Source organism: Rhinichthys klamathensis, unplaced genomic scaffold, assembly GCF_029890125.1.
Source record: "Rhinichthys klamathensis goyatoka isolate OS25496 unplaced genomic scaffold, OSU_Roscu_1.1 h1tg000211l_1, whole genome shotgun sequence".
Classification (NCBI taxonomy): Eukaryota; Metazoa; Chordata; class Actinopteri; order Cypriniformes; family Leuciscidae; genus Rhinichthys; species Rhinichthys klamathensis.
In genome coordinates, this window is record NW_026606736.1 from 700,953 (window position 1) to 718,739 (window position 17,787).

The 17,787-nt window shown below is 35.4% G+C and overlaps 1 protein-coding gene and 1 long non-coding RNA gene across 3 annotated transcripts in view; one reads left to right on the forward strand and one right to left on the reverse strand.

The window, feature by feature from the left end:
- The window catches only part of mroh1 (maestro heat-like repeat family member 1), a 34,724-nt gene extending 26,581 nt beyond the window's left edge, over nt 1-8,143 (reverse strand). For both annotated transcript variants that reach the window (XM_056263988.1, XM_056263987.1), the window contains exons 1-9: nt 7,907-8,143; nt 6,984-7,080; nt 3,954-4,099; nt 3,062-3,193; nt 2,261-2,423; nt 1,613-1,711; nt 999-1,150; nt 396-536; nt 55-147 (exon numbers count right to left, since the gene is read on the reverse strand). In XM_056263988.1, coding sequence (XP_056119963.1) covers nt 55-147; nt 396-536; nt 999-1,150; nt 1,613-1,711; nt 2,261-2,423; nt 3,062-3,193; nt 3,954-4,099; nt 6,984-7,014 — 957 coding nt within the window. In that variant the 5' untranslated portion in view covers nt 7,015-7,080; nt 7,907-8,143. The remainder of the gene's footprint in view (nt 1-54; nt 148-395; nt 537-998; nt 1,151-1,612; nt 1,712-2,260; nt 2,424-3,061; nt 3,194-3,953; nt 4,100-6,983; nt 7,081-7,906) is intronic.
- A 4,274-nt stretch (nt 8,144-12,417) lies between these two features.
- Nucleotides 12,418-12,799, forward strand: LOC130097215 (uncharacterized). Its single transcript, XR_008808269.1, has 2 exons — nt 12,418-12,540; nt 12,573-12,799. It is a non-coding gene; the product is annotated as an uncharacterized LOC130097215 (long non-coding RNA).
- The last annotated feature ends 4,988 nt before the right edge of the window (nt 12,800-17,787 follow it).

Sequence of the window (17,787 nt, forward strand, 5' to 3'; positions counted from 1 at the left end):
TTAGAGGTCTGTAAAAGGTGGTGCACATAAAGAGAGATTGAGAGAGACACAGACCTGCTGGTGCAGAGCAAGTAAAAGACCATCCATCTGTGTCTCCAACACTCTGCTGCCCATATTCACAGAGGCCTCCAGGACCTGACACAAGCTCTGAACAAACACAAACAGCATTAGACTACATTAGGCAGGCAGAGATCTAATTCAGTCATGAACCAAGTCATTAAACAACACAAACAATTACACGTTTTCACGTCTTTATTGAACACACTGAAGAAACATTCAAAGTTCAGAGTGGGAAAAGTACCTGAACTTGGATTGAATAACTGGTTGACCCATTAACCTCCACCAAACCTTTTTCTGTAATTGTGAATCAGATGAAACGGTGAGCAGGACTTTACCTTGCTGATGATGTAGTGTTCTGCATTCTTCTTGTAGAGGCCCAGTATGGTGGGAAGGAGTTTGGGAAGCTGTTCTTCCAGTTTATCATGTGCCATCAGATGACTCATTGACCCGAGAGCCTCTGCAACAGTCATACGCAGCTGCCGAAAGATACACGCGAGAACAATCAGGTACAAACATGTACATGGATGAACACACACTCACATTAGATCAAATCGGGGGGAAAAAAGGCAAAAAAATAACCAAGCCAGACTGAAAAGATAAAAAAAACAAATGGATGTGGATTGGAAGTAAAGTTAGAAGTTATTTTGATGATCAGTGACCAAGGTATATTTAAATGACAGTCTTGAATAAAATGCATGATTTGTAATGCCTCCATTATTTTATAAATGTACTACACACAATCCAATCTTCAGCAATTACAAAGAAATCCACCTCTCTGAAAAAAGCAGATTTAGTTCACAGGCTCACATGTTTTTTTCCCCTGCTTCAATTCCAAAGAAAAACTGAAATGAACCCATTTGGCAAAAGTTCATGTCCCTCTTTAGACTCAAAAGTGAGTTAGCTGTAATTGGATGTGTGCTCTGTCTCATTGAGGGTACCTTGGACTCTCTGCTCTGGATCCAGCTGTTGAACAGGATGTCGTAGGCTGAGTAAATCTCACTGGAGAAGGTGTCTTTACGCACAGTGGGGTCTGGAGCCTTGTCTAGGTTGGCCAGATACTCTAGAATGCTCTCGCTAAACCGGCAGAGAGCTAAGAGGAAACGTAAATAGATGAGAAGCCATGTCACAATAAAAAATAAGGATGCATCCTTACTGAATAAAAGTAATACTTTCTTTCAAAAATGACAAAAGTGACAGTAAAGACTTTTACATAGTTACCAAAAAAAAAAAAAAAAAAATTCAAATAAATATGGATTACCTTTCTATTCTCATGAAAGAACCAGAAAGAAAACGATCACGTTTCCACAACAATATTAAGCAGCACAATTGATCTTAAAATTGATAATACGGTAATAAGAATTGTTTCCTGAGCACCAAATCAGATTATTAGAATGATTTCTGAAGTATCATGTGACACTGAAGACTGGAGTAATGATGCTGAAAATCTTACCAACCCCAAAATTCTGAAAGTAGTGTATACATTTATTCACATTTTGTCGATTAGCTGACACAGAAAATGTAACACTTTATGCAGACCTGTAATTGAGCTTACCGGAAGAGAAGACCCATTTCATGTTGTCTTGTTTGGTCATTCCCAGCATGGGCAACATGGTCCCCAATATAGCACTGAGAAATGGCACCATCCCATATACTGTGGGGCAGAGGTCAAACAGGTCAAAACAGGTCAGAAACGTAACCAAACAAGAACACAGGACTTAAACAGTACAAATCTGCATTATGGAGATACTTCTATGTTATTATTCAAATAATTTATCTTAAAATAATGACCAGGCCTAAGGGGAGTTTAAACTGTTAGTTATACATAATGTGCATAAGACAAAATAGGTTGGGAAACACTGGTGTTGACTCCAAACAAAGTTTATAGGAAGTGAAAATAATAAGTACTAATGTGATGGTAAAAATAATAAATACGGTTCAGTTAAATGAGGATCTGAAAAAAAGAATGATCAACTGTCAAATGCAACAAAGCATGATAACATAATTTGCTAACTTCCTGACTAAAGTTTGCAGGTCAAACTGTAACTTCCCTTTCCTTTTTCTAGTTAAAAACTAAAATAAAAGCTTCAAAAATCCACTTATGCTGAAAATTCTGTAAAATTAATCAAATTAAATTAGAGCTTCATAAAAGAAAGACATCACTAGAGAAAACTTTTAATGAATTTTGATTAAGGTTATGTACCATTTGAGTCTGAGAGATTGGCTAGTGTTTGGACCACAAAGAAGTGAGGCAAAACTCCCGGCTGGAACTTCCCGAGTATCTCCTCCATGATGTCATTAATATATTTGTTTCCCACAGCAACTAGTATATTACTGGCTGCTTGCTGCCAGTCAGGGACAACTTCCTGTACAAAAGAAGACAATTTGTTTTATATGTTTAAATAAAGAAAATCATAAATTTGTGTTGCACATTATAATATACAAACAATAAATAAAGAAATGAATTAATTAAAAATAATGCTAAATACTACATTTTGACATGTTTAGGAGTAACCTGTCACATAACTATTTTCCTAAATGTCATTGAAAGGTTTAAGCAAGACACTCACTCAAAATAGACCCAGTTCTTTCCTCTATTTTTTTTTTTTTTTTTAAATAACTGTTTTCAATTTGAATATATTTTTTAAATGTAATTTAGTCCTGTGAGGGCAAAGCTTAACTTTCAGCATCATTACTACAGTCTTCAAGATCCTTCAGAAATCATTCTAATATGCTGATTTAGTGCTCAAGAAATATTTATTATTATTATCAATGTTGAAAACAGTTGTGCTGCTTAATATTTTTGAGGAAACCGTGACAGATTTTTTTTCTTTGATTAATTGAATTAAACATTTATTTAAAATATTCTTGTAACATTATAAATGTCTTTACTGTCACTTTTGATCAATGTAATACTGAACAAAAATATGAATTTCTTTAAAAAAACAAATTAAAAAAGCTTAACGATCCAAACTTTCGAACAGTAGTGTAAATCAGTTCTCACCTTTGATTTAGTCATCTCATCTGATGCCAGATGTATAACACTCTTGATCTTGGGGTAACTGATGTCATCAATCCTGCTCTTCACCACCATCTCAATGGTTTGCAAGACCACCATTCTGTGCACGACCACCAGCTACACAGGACAAAGGTGACTTGCAAGTAAGCTCATGCACATGTACTAATAAAATGTACTATAAAAGACATGCTATCACAAAACTAAATCAGTAAAAACACAGTCTCAAATTTAGCAAACTCTACATTCATATCTGACAAAGCTGGTCAACTATTAAAACAGACATGAGCCAAATCAGAGGCAGGCAAGAGCAACACAGCCATGCCTAGGCATTACAAATTGATAAAAAGAAGAGATCTGGTTACAGGTAAAAAGGTTTATTACATATTACATTAATGTGTGTTTCCTTTATAAAGAAACACGCACTGAATTATTTTCCTTTCTTTCTGGGGATATGCTTTCAAATATTTTTGAGGAAACCATGATACATTTCTTCAGGATTATTTGATTAACTTACCATTCAATTAAAAAGCATTTATTTAAAATCGTTTGTAATATTTTAAATATCTTTATTGTTCAGTTGATCAGTTTAATGTATCCTTGCTGAAAACATTTTTTTTTTTTAATTTCTTTAAAAGAAATCTTACTGACCCCAAACCTTTGAATATTATTTTAGCTACAGAGACTAGACTGAATCCATGATAACTTATGATATTTGATGCTTTTTAATCTATTTAACCCATTCTAATAGTCTTCACAGAGGAAATCATATGGAAACACAAGAGACAAGCATTTGAAAATTTCAAGAGAGAACATAATATTTCTCTGGAAAACCTTTTCAAAACAGGTTCAGATGTTTTAAGAAAAATCTTTGGCTGACCTTGGGGTGTTTGAGCAGGTAGTCCTGACACATGGACAGGACTTTATCAGGCTGCTGGTTCCCTAGTGTCAAAATGGATTTCCTGACCTGTTCCTGCACCACCGGATCCTTGTCATTGGCAGCATCCAAAAGAGCCAGGGTCACCTCTGATAGGATAAAAACATGCACATCAATATGAGCACAGAACAGGATGGAGAATTTCTGAAATGTGTGTACTGGTACACAAACCCAGTGGCTGTATCCGTATTTGTAGATAAATGGACATTCATATAGTAGGGAAGTAGGCCTATTATTATATAGGCCTACTTCCCTACTATATAGTAGGCGAAAACAGTATGTGACAAAAGTAGTATGTCCGAATTCACAGTACTCATAAAAGAGTAGGCAAAAAGCACCCACATGATCTTACTTCAGGCGAGATTCTGAAGCATGCGTACGAACAACACTTTACTATCCCATGAGGCCACAGGAGAGGATTTGTGAATGGCAGTGAACCTACGCAACTGATGCTAGTAGGTCACATGATAATGACGACATGGCAAAAATTTCATTCATACTACTCACATTCATACTATAGAACATATTTTTTTTAGCATTCATGAAGTAATTAATTATTCAAAATAAGTACCTACTCCAGAGAGTATGCGATTCCGGATGCAGCCAATTATACTACCGTTCAAAAGGGGTTTTCATGTTTTTAAAAAAAGTTTCCTATGCTTACCAATTTGATCTAAAACACAGTAAAACAGTAAAAAAAAAAAAACTTTTCCAATTTAACAATATTTAACAATATTTAACAATATAATTTATTCCTGAATTTTCAGCAGCCATTTTTGCAGTCTTCAGTGTCACATGATCCTTCAGAAATCATTCTAATATGCTGATCTGGGGCTCAATAAACGTTATTATCAATGTTAAAACATTTTTGTGGAAACTGGGACACATTATTTTCAGGATTCTAAATATAAAGTTTAAAATAACAGCATTTATTTGTAATATAATATTTTGTAACATTAGAAATGCATTTCAATTTTGATCATAATGCATCCTTGTTTAATAAAAGTTTTTTTTTTTAAATACTGACCCAAACTTTTTAATAGTACTGTATACAAGTACATCTTTTCACATAGTTTTGCCACTATGCCAGTTTCTCAATGGACAAACTGACCTTAAATCATTTTTATTAGTCTTACTATCTCATACTATGCAGTAAATCCAGATACAAAAGTCCTACACAAACATATTCTTTCAACAGCAGACATTACTGTTTCTCACCAACACAAACACAACTCTTGTGAGTGGGTGATCAATTAATCATTGGGATTAGTGTAATTAACTCGTGCACTAGTGGGTCACAAGCACTGCATTGAGGACATGATGGATGCCTCATGATATGACTCACTCCTGCTCCTAAACTCACAACACAGAGAGTACAACGTAAGGGGGAAAATCTGCAATGCAGAATATCTTGATACAAACTTTGCAACATCTGGACATTTTAACCATACTTAATCTTCACATACAGTCCCATCTGATGAGATTATTCTAATCTACCTACAGCACACAGAGTAAATGAGTTGCCTAAACATACTCATTGGGCAATTAGCTTTAAATCCAACCTAAAGAATTCAGTGTTGAAAGACACTAATGGGATAAAAGAAAGCCCATGACTGGATTAATGTGGGAGTTCATTTTAAATGAAAAACAGGTGCTTTCACATATAGACTTATCTATATCAATTACTCTGCCTCTCCATCTCTAAAGCTGTTAGGGCAGAGCTAATATGCGAATAATCATGATATACATTAATATTCAAATGTTTAGGGGTAAGTCAGATTTTGTTTGTTTGTAAAGAAATTATTTTTTATTCAGCAAAACGCACTAAATTGATTACAAGTCACAGTTAAGACATTTAGGCTAAAATGTTAAAAAATATTTCTATTTCACCAAAGAATCTTGAAAAAAAATGGATCATGGTTTCCACAGAAATATTACTACTTTTTTTTTTTCATGTGGCAGAAAGTTCAGCTTGTCCATCACAGGAATAAATTACATTAGATTAGAATTACATTACATTATCATTGAAATTATAATAATATTTCACAATATTACTGTATAAATAAATAAATGCAGCCTTAAAGGGATAGTTCTGTCATTAATTACTCACCCTCATGTCGTTCCAAACATGCAAGACACTTGTTCATCTTCGGAACACAAATGAAGATTTTTTAATGAAATCTGAGAGGTTTCTGTCCCTCCTTGACCATCCATGCAACTATAGCTTTGACGCTTCAAAAAGTTCATAAAGAGATTGTAAAACTAATCCATATGAATTGAAAGGTTTAGTCCAAATTTTCTGAAGAGACTCGATCGCTTTATATGATGAACAGATTTAATTTAGGCTTTTATTCACATATAAACATTGATCAGTGAACATAAACAGAAGCTCAAACATACTTGCTTAACGCACGAGAACAAGCCTCTTGTGGAAGCTCAAAAGTGCTGAGCAACACGCGAGAATGAACCTTGCTGTTTCTGGCACTTCAAGCAAACATGCTTGAGCTTCTGTTTACCACAACTGATGTGTGAGTTGATGAATGTATGTGAATAAAATTCTAAATAAAGCGATCATGTCTCTTCAGAAAATTTGGGCTAAACCACTCAATTCATATTAGTTATTTGATCTCTGTCTAGCTGCCAATGGAGAGTACAGAAAGCTCTCAGATTTCATCAAAAAGCTTCAACAAAAGTCTTATGGGTTTGGAATGACATGAGGGTGAGTAATTTATGACAGAATTGTCATTTTTGGATGAACTAACCCTTTAAGAGAGATTTGGTCAGCGGCCATAAGCATTACAACACTGGAGATGAAAATCAAAGCGATGTATAACTTAAAAACATTAAGCATATTATAACTCTAGACAAGTGGGACATGATCATGCTTACAAGTGCTTGTGTTTATGTGTGGACTATTAAATTAGTTGAAATTGAGTATATATATTGGGCAAAGTGGACAAGAGTGTTACTCACGCTCTACGTCAGTCTCCTCTATAACACCCATGATGAGGATAGCAGCAGAGATTTAGGAATACATCTGGTTGTCCAGTATCCCTCAAAAGAGCCCACTCTAGAGATACAAACCAACAACAGAGATAAAACAATAATCAGTTTTATCACTTTTTTTTTAACTGATATTTACATTTTGAAATATCAGGCCTACCGATAAATGGTATATTTAATGGTAATAATTAATATACTTTATTCATCAACAACAATATTGTGTTTGTAATTATTAGGTTTATTGTCATCATTATTGTTGTAGGAATATTCACATTTAATATTTAATTGGTGTATTATAAAAATTATTTAATCATCACACTGTCATAAATCAAACATTTAAAACAATAATGTGTTGTAAGCTACATCTCGAATAATGTGTTGTAGGCTACATCTCGGTAACAGTCATAGAAAATATCTCTAAACAACACAAAGTCTCAAAAACCTATAGCCAGCGGACTAGACTGACAACATTTTGGGCACCACGTGTAATTGTAACGTTTCTTGGGATCCTATGATTCCTAAAAATGCTGTCTAGGTAGTAGGCAGCTCTTAGGTTTTGAGACACAGCCCGACACAGCATTCCATGTGATTTGGCAATCTGGCATAGAAAAGGCACAGATCATGTAACATGCAGTGAAAACGTCGTCTGAAGATATTGACTAATAGTCCAACTAACACTGTAGGTCACTTCCACAGTCGTATTTTAGTATTTCACGCTCAATGTCAACTTCCTCAAAGCCACAGCGACCTATTAAACTACACTGACAGCGTTTGCATTTCACTTACATTGGCTGCCATGCGTTCAAGGCAATTGAAATACAATTAAAAACGTTTAAAATGCATATACAACAACGTAAAATGTGTAAAGACTAACAATATATTAATCGTGTTACCTTTCCGCTTGACTCGCTCGCCCGCAGGCTACACACTCCGATTCCCTTTTCTCAGATGCATCGAGCAGTTATTTGTCAGCGAAGACCCTAATGTAAATCCAATAACTGATTCTGATCCTGAACGTAAGCGTGTAATTGATTATTCGGCTGAGGTTGATGATGGTCTCATAGACGCTACATTGTATCATAGGTAAACACGCCTAATCACGTGCTTCTGCTCAGGTCAGGAGGAACGCATCAGAGTGGGCGTGGCCTGTCGCGTGGTCCTCTAAACACCAACGAAGAAGACCCGCTGCATGCAAATCGACCTACTTAATTATTCATGTGTGGGATATGTGAGGAAAATGTACAATTTGGGAAGGTTTTCAATTTATCTATTACGTTGTATCAGCCATGCTTAAAAATAACGATTTAATGTTTGTTAATGTAGCTATTTTTTCAGTTTGTCCCACTGGAACAAGGCCAAGAGATCAATTTTGCAGAATAACTTAAAAATATTACTAAATTATTATTTATATATGAATAATCCAACTAAAATCTATATATAAGTTCCACTAATAATAAAAGATAGATTTAAATTATTAATTTATTGAAGTTTTTTATTTAAAATGGTTTTACCCTGTCTAAGCGTAAGCGTTTCTGTTCTTCTGCCTTTTATGTTTTATGTCTAACCTTGTTTTTTTTTAAGTAGCCTATATGTTAAATATGCTCAGTTAAATGCTAAAGTCCTTTTTATTCTTAACACAGTCCTTTCAATCTCACAAAAACCCGAGTGTACTTGATTCTTTCTCGCTTTTGCTTCTCACCCAACTCCATACGAGCCTGTTGGGACAAACATGCATTCAAATTAAACTTATATTAAGACCAACACATTCATAATTTAGAGGTAAATCAAATAAAAAAATGCCAACAATTAAAAATCCTCAAAAAACTGCATAAATAGGCTATATTGATCACATCCCCTGGAGGGGATGCTTTTATAAATGAGGAGAGTTTTTAAGGTTAAGAATGTGTAGATAATTGTTATGAAAAACAATAAAAAAAACGGAAATGTGCTTTTTTTTGCAGTGCACACATCATGTAACATCTTTGTTTAATGTCTTTCTCTGGTCTATACATGTTAATGAAAGTGTGAAGGATTTATGTGTAATGTGAAATGGATTTAGGTAGGCCTATGTGTCCGAATTTTTAGGGGAAGGTCGTGTACCTCTTTGCTGTGGTACAGGAAAGAGAGAGGGAGGGATTGTTGAAAAGGCAGAAGGCCAGCATGTGTGGCCACAGTCTGGTGAAGGACCTCAGAGTAAGACAGAAATAGGAAGTATTATTACCATGAAGTTCATCTTAACTCAATCTGTGGAGGTCTGATCCTGCTGCTGGGGACTGAGATAGTACTCTGGGTGGCTGGTGCAACATCACAGGTGAGATTCACACTCATGCAACATGCATATTATGTGATTGCTTGTAAAAGTCTTAGTGCAATATAACATTTTTAACATTTTCAAACCGAAACAAGATTATTTTTCTTAGACCATTGACAGATAAGTTTGCTTGTTTTAAGCAAAAATTCACTTATTTTTTATTTATTTCCCCAGAAAACAAGATTTAATATCTTATGTCATTTTTCTCATCTAAATGCATCTTGATGTAAGATTTTTTTGATATTTGGACTGGAAACAAGAAAAATACTAAGTAAGAAAAGTCTTTTTTTGCAGTGAATGTTTACATTTCTGTGGTTGCAGTAGTAAAATGTAGTAAATGTATTGCTTTAAGATGCATGAATTATAAGCAAATCCTCAGTTAGAAATTCCCTGATTTGACATGTATCATTTGACATGTCCCGTGGAATGCTGGGTAAAATAATCATGAGAATGTCATTGGCCAGCTGTAAAGTCATGAACGAATCAGGTAAATCTCCTTGGAAATCAGTGACAGGTGTTAAGATCCAGCGTGTTTTCCAGCTTTACTGTTTTTAAAAAAAGCCACATGAAATATTTACCATATGAAAGAGAACAATTGCCTTTCGGTAAGAGTCAGCACTGAACACTCTTTTTTGGTGAAAACTATGTGCTATGGATGTGTGTGTGTGTGTGTGTGTGTGTGTGTGTGTGATGATGACAGAGAATCATTAGATTGTGTCTCAAACTGGCAAACTTTTATTATAAAAGGCAGAGCAGGTAAAAATCCGTCTCCATGGTATGCCGTAAGAAAGGAACGCTTGTGGAGCCAGACATCTTTGCCTCAAATGGAATAATTCATTTGGTTGATAAGCTGATGGATGCAGTTCCTTTAAAAGAGAAAGAGGTTTGTGAAGCTGACGGATTTCTTGGAAATTTGTGCTATATAAATGTCATACACTGATTTAACATGCAAATTGGAGTTGTTTATATTTTATGTTGTTTTTGTTTGTTAGGCGTGCCAATTTGTTTATCTCTTATTTTCAGGAAAACTTGTTGCAGATTCTCTCAAAAAATGGAAAGTTCTCTCAGTTTAAGTCTCTGCTTGAGGTACAGAGTTTTAAAGTCGATTACACCCTAAATTCATGCGCTTTAAGACATTTGATATTTTTATTGCCTTTTATTATAGGGCAAATATTTGCTCACAAGATTTTTGTAATGTTTTCGAAAGAGGTCTCATAAACTCTCAAAAGTTGCATTTATTTGATTAAAAATACAGTAAAAACAGTAATGTTGTGAAATATTATTACAATTTAAAATAAGTGTTTTCTATTTGAATATATTTTAAAATGTAATTCATTCCTTTGATAGCAAAGCTGAATTTTTAGAAGCCATTACTCCAGTCTTCAGTCACATGATCTTTCAGAACATTTCTTATTATTATCAGTGTTGAAAACCATTGTATACTGCTTAATCTTTTTGTGAAAATTGATTTATTTTTTCAGGATTCTTTGTTGTTTTATTTAGGGGGGTTTTTTCTGACCCCTTTGATATTTCTGTTTCTCAGAAAACCAATGTGGCTAAAGTTTTAGAAGAAGAAGGACCTTATACGCTATTTGCTCCAACAAATATCCTTTACCTTCCTAAAGCCTGGCTATTTAGACTTTCTTATTTCTGAGGAGGTACAATGCAAATATATAATTTAATTATTTTCTGTCCAGTCACAAAACCATCATAACATTTTCTTTTCATTTATCCCAATTTAGGGTAAGACAAAATTACTTGAACTGATGCACAATTACATAGTGTCCACTTCTCAGGTTTGTGTGTGATATGTGTGCGAATATATGTGTGTTCAAATCCATTTCTAGATCATCATTGATTAGGTACTGTCTGTTGTATCGTGTACAGCTGAGTGCCAGCTTCATTGTGTCGAACCCTCGTGCTGTGACCATGGCCGACCTGGGTTGGGTTTCCCAAAAGCATCGTAAGCTTAAGTTGATCGTAGAACAATTGCCACCAATGGTCTCTACGATCAACTTAGGCTTACGATGCTTTTGGGAAACGCAGTCCAGGTCCTGACATTTAATGTGACGACTGCTGTGAGTACTGATCATTAATTAAAAAGAAAATATAGTGCATTGCTCAGGCATACTCCTAAATCCACATGTGTCTTTAATTAAGTAATAGCATATTTCAGCAAGTTTATTTCAGGGGCCATCACAAGTATTTGTGCATTTAAGAAACACTGCATGAATGCCATTGCATTATTAGATAATAAAATGTGAATCAAAGTGGGATTAATTTGGAAGACAGACAGCACAAAATAAAATTGTACTATACTATTCCTAAAGGTAACAAAACCATTTTGCCTATTTGTACACATGTTGGGCAAGTTACTTTTAAAAAGTAATTAGTTACAGTTACTAGTTACTTCTGCCAAAAAGTAACTCAATTAGATACTCAGTTACAAATTTTAAAAGTAACTAGTTACTTAAAAAAGTAACTATTGCGTTACTTTCAAGTAAAATAAAATTTTAAATGCTCAAATGTGACCCGACCTCTACCCCTCTTTAACGGAACTTACAATACATGTGCATGTTCAATTATTTATGATAAATCTGAATATTATAATAAAATGGACACTTAATACAATACATTATTAACAGAAACATGAAACATTGTACACACATCAAAAAAAAAAAATGTTGCTGTGGGACAAAGTGAGACTAGCCTCCAATCAAATGCCATGTATGTAGATATTATGTTTATATAGTGGATCAATGCAAATAACACAATAGATGTTTTGGAACTTTTGATATTTATTGCCCCTCAACAGGCCACAACTGGGCAAAATTAAATTAAGCTTGTTAAGCTCGTCGCCATACCTGTCTCTCGTTGACTGACTGGCTTGTGTTGTTCCTTGTGTGTCCTGTCCTGTCCGACTATGCGTTATGATGGGTCGTTCGCAATTCATGAGCGTTAGCCGTTAGTGATGATGGGTCGTTCGCGAATGAGCGTTAGTGATGATGGATCGACTCGTTCGCGAATGAGCTTGATGGGTCGTTCGCGATTCTAAGAGTTAGTTACTCTAAGAGCCGGCTCTTTTAGGTGAACGTCGGGAGCTGGCTCGCATATCTGAAGAGCCGACTCTATTTTTACAAATTTAGCCTATAGAAATTAAATAATTATGTAATAAAAATTGAAATATTATAGTCAAAGTCATTTAAAGAGCCGTTTGTGAGCCAAAAGAGCCTGCTTTTTTCAGTGAGCTGAGTCAAAAGAGCCGAATGCCCATCACTACTATGCGTGCTTTCGAACACCCGCCCAACTCTACCTCTGATTGGCTTACAATGACATTTTACTCTACCTCAGCCAATCGTCAGCATTTATGCGCTTGTCTCGTGCTCTGCCCACTAACCAAGGAAGAACAGTAAAAAAAGTATTTGCCTCTCGCTCAGAGATCTAGTTGGTCTGATGAAAAAAAAAACAAAAAACAGCTTCATCAGTTATAGTAACGCGCCGCATTTTTTGGCAGTAACGGTAACGGCGTTATTAAGATGAGAAGAGTAATCAATTAGATTACACGTTACTGGAAAAAGTAATGCCGTTAGTAACGGCGTTATTTATAACGCCGTTATTCCCATCACTGGTGGTCAAATGTTAATGGTTAATGTTCATGTGATGAACTACACTTGTGGTTACTCTACTAGGACACCTGTGTGAATTTGAGAGTAGGGATGCAGCGATTACCGGATTTCACAATTAACCGCGCTTTAAAACGTCACGGTTAATTAATCGTAAAGACTATGCTACACCGAGTGTTCTACAAAGTAGGCTACGGAACTTTTGCACCTAACACAAAACGAAAACAAAGTTACACCAGCGGTGCACCAGCTTAAAGTGCCGTGCTTGTCAACCACTATGGCAGAGGGACTAAGCAGCGACGCTCTATTTCCACCGATTTAAGTGCGTGTTCACATATCGCGTCTTTTGCGCGCTCAAGTTCGTTATTTCAAATGTAGGCGCGCGGTATGCGCGCTCATAATGGAAGCGGCGCGCTAGTTTTTTCCAAGCGCGTCAGCGCCGCATCTAGATAAAAACATCTCTACTTTTCAGAATGCCGCAAGCGCACCGTGGGGCAAGTGACAAGAACTAACACAGCAACGACAGACGCCTCCGGAGCGCAACCGCCCTAGCGCTTTGGAAAAAGGAGAACGCGGCGTGCAACTTTCAGCTTTCAGTGCAACGTAAAAAAAAAACAAAAAAAAAACAGCGGAATGTTTTGGTTACGCAAGTCTGTGGAAAACCGAATGTGGCGTGCTCTCAAGAGTTTCAGTGAACATTTAACTTAATATCCTATTGCTTTCTCCTGTCTGTGTTGAGTAAATGTTAGGCTTTGTAGTTTTAATATGCCCGGTGTAAAACACTAACATAAGATCATGTAGACTTCTAGGACTACCAATTAACTGCATTTCAGTTATTAATAACACTGCATGAGAGAGATGTTCTCAGTTTCTTTCTATAATTTTTACTTAAACTTCAAACAAACAAACCAAAATAATGAGATTATAATAGATGATTTTCTAAAGGCACATGTAAAATTTGGATTAATAATTTAAAAAAGAGTATTAAAATAAGTACAATAATATTGGTGGATAACATTTGAACTATATTTGTTTTCTTTTAAAAGAAATACATAGGCCTAATATTTAGCTTGTATTTAATTCAACAGAGCCAGCCAAATACTTTGTTTATTTTTATTTTCATTGGGATTTATTATCCCTTTATTTATGTTTTTAAGTCAAATACCAACAAGATATTGTTTTCATGTTATCAAGTTTTCTACCTCAGGTTGAAAATAAAAATAAGAACAAAGAAAACCTTAATAATTTTGTGATCTATTTCAATCAAAGAGTCCTGCAGCCTTTGACTTAATTTGTTATTTTTAAAAGAAAAATGCTGGATGTTTACAAAGCACTTCTCTTTAATTCCAAAGGAAGAGATTGATTATTGTTTGCCATTTTATAATTTTGTACTGTGTTGTGGCAGCAATAAATAACACATTAAAATCTAGTGCTGAGTGTTCATGTGATATTATACATTAGTAGTGTTGTGAAATTAATTGATGCATAATAATCGTGATAATCGTTAAACCGTGATTATTTCTCAGACAATAATCGTACTTAGAAAATCTGTAATCGTTGCATACCTATTTGAGAGTAAATGACAACTAAAAATAATGTTACTGAAAATAATACAATGAAATTGAGACATTTTAATTGTGATTTAGGGGTCAAAATGCTTGTATTATAAAACCACTGATTTTGGAGATCCTGGACAATGGGGAATGTCCGAATGTCCGTCTTCATTCTCTGGAGGGTCTGCTGGGCTGATCCCCCCGTCCATAGAGCCCATCCCTCACAGGTGTGACACCAAAGAAACCAGTATTTATAAGGTAAGCCGTATCTCCACTTGTGTTGACCAACCATAGCTGTAACAGATACACCTTTCTGTCTTAAAGGTATTTCTATGTCAGAAATCCATACTGTCCCAGTTTTATGTATAAAGACAACTACAAATAAGCCATTTAAAGGATGATTTGCTGTAAACGCGGTGGCGCTATTTGAACAATGGCAGTGATAGTGTTCAAAACACCTGTTAAGAAACAACAGAAATTACACACTATACATCTTTAAAGTTGTTGTTTGCACTTATAAAATCCATAGGCCTATCGTTTGCTAGAAATGATTGGCTGCATCCAAAATCACACTTCCTTACTATACAAAAGGCAAAAAAATATTATGTGACTAGGATGTCCGAATTCACAGTACTCATAAAAGAGTAGGTAAAAAGTACCCAGATGACCTACTTCTTCCTGTGAGATTCTGAAGTGTGCATACAATGGACACTTTGCTATCCTTTGAGGCCACAGGAGAGTTTGTGAATGGCAGTGAAGTGAATGGCCTCTCTCTCTCTCTCTCTCTCTCTCTCTCTCTCTCTCTCTCTCTCTCTCTCTCTCTCTCTCTCTCTCTCTCTCTCTCTCTCTCTCTCTCTCTCTCTCTCTCTCTCTCTCTCTCTCTCTCTCTCTCTGCCAGAAACATAACCTGATTAACGAAATGGAGGAGTCTACGGGCTACTGTGTTTGCTCCGACAGACAGCGCAATCCAAGAATACCTCAGAAGAACGGGCAAGGAGTCAATGGTATCATACAAACACACAACAAAGCCTTGGTTACAAGTGCTATTAAGTATATAGTATCTCATTCTTGTGTCATGGAATTTGTGTGGGTGTGTGTGTGTGTGTTTGTTCCCAGGGGTTAAACGTGACCCAGTATCACTTTATACTGAATGAGACTCTAAAAGATGAAGATTTGGCCACAAAAGAACAAACGACTGTCAGTGATTCAAACGTGAGCAAAGCAGCTTTTTACCCAGAAAAAAAACAGAACGTTTCCCATATCACAGTGTTCAGGAAACATTCTCTGTAAGTTAGAAAGTAGCAGGGAAGTTTTTTTTTTGTAATATCCTAAAAATTAACCTATACATAAGCTTCTCTAATGATTTTTAGGTTTTATTTTTATGACCATAAACTAACCTCCCCAGAACCTTGCAGGGAGTTTGTGTGTGTGTGTAAAATTCGATACGTATACTTCTATACTTATTTTATACTTTATACCTTTTTTTTTAATAACATAAAAAGAACATATACAAAACGTTCTCTATTGGTTATTTTTAAGGTTGAATATGTTCCCAGAACATTTTGGGAACCAAAAATTGTTAGCTGGCTATAAGTTTATGGTGGGTTAAATGCTGGGAATTTTTATCATGTCTTATAAGAATATACTCTTTCCTTGAATAAATGTGTTCACATTGACATTCATTAAAAAATTTTATCTGTTTTGTCTTTTGCAAAAGGGTGAAGACAAGCATAAAGTGATTTCCAGTGGATTCCATGACCTTCCACTGGAGGTGGACCTTTTTTTTTGTGACCTGCTATGTAATTATTTAAATCTCCAGCAACACAGCAGTTGGACATTCCTGGTGCAGTTCTCTTTGAGAACACGAGAGGACACTGTGAACTCCACATCATGGGACAGTGAAGTGATAACGTACACAATCAATCAATTCAGAAATCAATCTGAATCTACTGAGGTTGTGTATGCATGTTTATTTTTAAATGAGAGAGAGTAATTGAATGTGTAAATGTTTTGAACTTGTTTACAGTCTCTAAATTCCTTTGTACTACAGGCATTAATAATGTCCAACAACACACAATGTTTTAAATAAAAAGCACAAATGAAAAAAAAAAAAAGAATATTTGGGAAATAAAACAAAAACGGTGAAAGTTATTTATATGTACTATTTGGAAAAAGCTATGGGGTTACAATCTTTGACACATGCTTAATTATCTGAAGCACATTAAAGTACATGCTCCTGAAAATCATTTTCTGTTAAGTAAAATGCTAAGAACTAGGACATTGCCTATGTGAAAAGTTTGTTCAGTTTGCACTCTTGACAAAAATTGTACACTTTTAAAATAAAAGTGCATATTACAATAAAAAAATCACAAAAATCATTGCCTTTTGGAATTTGAACCAGAAACCTTGGAAGAAGGTATAATCTTTAAGAATTGTGTGAAGATTATCTGTTATGATTTGGGGTGCAACTAGTGTATTTTTACTTTTCGTTTTATGACAATGCCGGCGTCTCTCTTCTCACACATTGCTCCTCTCCTCTTTCTCAAAATGCTTTAAGGGATAAAAAAAAAAATACAATTTATACATTGGGCATGTGACTGAGTTGAACACATCAGACATTGTATATGTCGTCTTACCCCATCATTTGCAAGCTAATCTGGATAATTTACTGAAACTATGCTGTTAGCTGGTCGAGACCTTGACAAAATCATAATTTTGTCTTCACATAAATTAATTTAAATCTCAGTCCTCTCACCTTGACTGACCACCTTGGGTTTGTCGTTTCATTTAAGGATGATGATGACAAGCTAATTGACCACAAGAGGGAGCTGACGACCACCTATTTGTTAATTGCCTTAAACACATGTAACAATGAATATGGACTTTTGCTTGAGTATGAAAATGTTAACGAATGTATGTGTCGTTTCGGAATATAGTCAATGAGCCCATTTGAAGCAACTTTGAGTCGGTTGGTAGTGGTACTATAATATACGACTCATGGTAGAAACTTATCTGCAGTTTATCATCCGCACCACTAGGTGACAGACGCCGGATTCACTTTAACCCAGAAACCATTCGAATCGACAGATCAGATGTAGTAGATTAGAACCAAGGGGGTAATCCATCGACCGGAAGTTGAAGCCGGCCGGGTGCCGCCATGTTGTAGCAGAACTTCACTTGCGTTAGCATTTCCATTGACTCCCATTCATTTTGGCGTCACTTTGACAGCGAATAACTTTACATCTGAGGCGTTTAAAGACTCCATTTGTCCATTATTTATTTCTTAA